Source organism: Quercus lobata, chromosome 4 (assembly GCF_001633185.2).
Source record: "Quercus lobata isolate SW786 chromosome 4, ValleyOak3.0 Primary Assembly, whole genome shotgun sequence".
NCBI classification, from domain to species: Eukaryota; Viridiplantae; Streptophyta; class Magnoliopsida; order Fagales; family Fagaceae; genus Quercus; species Quercus lobata.
The window spans coordinates 26,896,071-26,898,354 of record NC_044907.1 but is presented as its reverse complement, the minus strand read 5'-3'; the positions used below and the strand labels follow the sequence as shown (position 1 = coordinate 26,898,354).

Genomic DNA, 2,284 nt, shown 5'->3' with positions numbered 1-2,284 from the left:
TTTCCTTTATATGGGGTGAATTTGCTCTTATATGCCTGCTGCTTGGGTCTAGTAGTAAGTTAAAGAATTTAATTCCATATCATAGAAGACCGTTTTACGAGTCTATGTAAGTATACCAACATGTATTTAGATGGATGATGTTGAGGATAAGAAGTGGCCTGAAGCAATTGAGAGACATTTTATTGACATCTTGTTAGAAGAGGATGCTAAAGGGAATATGCCCCAAGGCCAGTTCAAGACTGGAACTTGGACAGTAGTTGTCAATGAGTTTAACAAGCGTGCGTCTAAGAGTTACACCAAGGCACAACTTACACAAAAATATCAACGACTGAAACAGAGACACCGCACTTTCTCCTAGCTCATCGCACGTACAGGAATGGGATGGGACCCCATTTCAAATACGGTGACGGCCACTGACGATGCTTGGGCTGCTGCATTTGCGGTAAGTCCTTCAATCTGACTTCAATATCAAAAATATCAAACATATTAGGTTTATTGGCTTATGAGTGTATTAATAATAGTGGCTTTACATAGTTGTTTTGTAGCATTTTCCCATGATGATAGTTTTAGGAATGGAATAAAATCTGACTTATATATGGGGTTTACTGTGGGTTTAATGGGGTTTAATGTGAGTTATAAATTTTGTATATATCTTTGACTTATATTATTTTATACTCAATGTCTACAATGTACTAAAAAACCTTTTTGGCTATCATCAATTTGGAATAAAGAGTGCTGTTATACGGTTATTATAAATTAGCCATCTACTTTGTATTGGGTTTTACAAATATAAAACATCTAACCCAATATATATGGTTGGTAATAGGTCAATCATAAATTCAAGGACTTCAAGAAAAAGGGGATGAGACACTATGAGCTGTTGGGCACTCTTTTCAATTCAAACACAGCCACGGGTTTCCTGCAAATGTCATCTGCCCAACCAGCTCCCAATAGTGATGAAGAGAGAGAACTTGATGCAGCCTTTCTATCTGAGGGGGTACATGTCAATGTCAGCACCGATGGTTTCGATGACATGGAGGAGCTGCCCACACCGAGTGAAGCCCAAAGCCGGAGGCAAGCTGAAAAGCGGCCAGTTGAAGCATCTCATTCAAGTGGAAAAAGGAAGAAAGGGCACTCCCTTGAATCCATGACTGAGGCAATATGGGGTTTTACTGACATGAGGAACCGTCGGGGGAAAAAGTCCATCGACACTGGAGACTCTGCTGTGGGGGCTGCCAGTGAGTCAGTTACAGCAGCTGTAACTCTTCTGAACCAGCACACCGATGTCGATCATGTCACGTATTGCAAGGTCGTGCAAGAGCTTCATCATGCCAAGAGTAGAGCCGCTTTTTTTGCCATGACGGTTGATAGAAGAAGGGCCTGGATTGACTTTATTGGGGGTGGATTGCAGTAGTGGTGGTTGTGGTTGACAGTGTAGGAAGTTAACTAATGATGTGCGCCGTGTAGACAGCCTAGGAAGTTATTTAGTAGTCTTAGTTTGGTTTAATGTGAATACGCAAAGTTTGTATTATGTTAATACTATGAACAATGTTTGCAATGCTTTCCTTTATTATGTTAACCTCCTTGGGACATGTATGGTATTTATGTAAGAAATATGTTTTGTGGTTGTCGTGCCTCCTATGAATTTCTAACTTTGGTGACATATATATATATATATATATTTGATACGTAAGCTGCTGCATTCCATTTTGGGAATTTCTTTTTTGTGTCACATATTTGCTTCAAATGTTGTTAGCTATTTTAACAATGTAGTATTTTATTGAGCATACAAGTGACATTGGCTGGAATGAGTATTTGGCTTATCCTTTCTCTTTTGTTAGTTATTTGTAGTTTTGGTGGAATTAGTTTGAAAGCAGCACTTGAATTTACTGCAAATTTTGTATACAACTTTGGCTAATAAAAGGATTGTACTTTGTATGAAATCTGCAGGTATGAGAGAGCCACGTCTGTTATAATTGATCCAGGTCTATATAGCTTTCAGGTATTCCTTTTTATAAATCTTTGTTTCATTCTTTGTTAATTATGATTTGATTTTGCTGGAAGTATCAGTTTCTTCGTTCAAAAATTTTAGATTATGTCTCCCTTTTTCTGCTTTATGTAAGCTTTATTAATTTTGTTTCTTGCTGCTGGTTTTTTGTTTGTGTTGCAAAAATATCAACTTCTTAATTAGAGGTTAGAGTGTGTTCTTTCTCTTCACTGTCAGACCACTGTTCACAGATGTTCACTAATTTCTTATTCTTTTCCTTTCTTCTGCTTTGCATGC

General features: G+C 37.8%; 1 protein-coding gene across 1 annotated transcript; it reads left to right on the top strand.

Annotated features, from left to right (window-relative positions):
- The first annotated feature begins 376 nt into the window (after nt 1-376).
- Nucleotides 377-1,414, top strand: LOC115984922 (uncharacterized protein At2g29880-like). The gene is made up of 2 exons (XM_031107905.1): nt 377-442; nt 827-1,414. The coding sequence occupies exons 1-2, from the start codon at nt 377-379 to the stop codon at nt 1,412-1,414; spliced, it is 654 nt and encodes a 217-aa protein (XP_030963765.1).
- Nucleotides 1,415-2,284: the final 870 nt, after the last annotated feature.

Excerpts from the sequence above, each read along its gene's own strand:
- LOC115984922 (XM_031107905.1), top strand. The coding sequence starts at position 377 with ATGGGATGGGACCCCATTTCAAATACGGTGACGGCCACTGACGATGCT. Across the intron at positions 443-826 it reads CTTGGGCTGCTGCATTTGCG|GTCAATCATAAATTCAAGGA; the intron begins GTAAGTCCTTCA and ends GGTTGGTAATAG.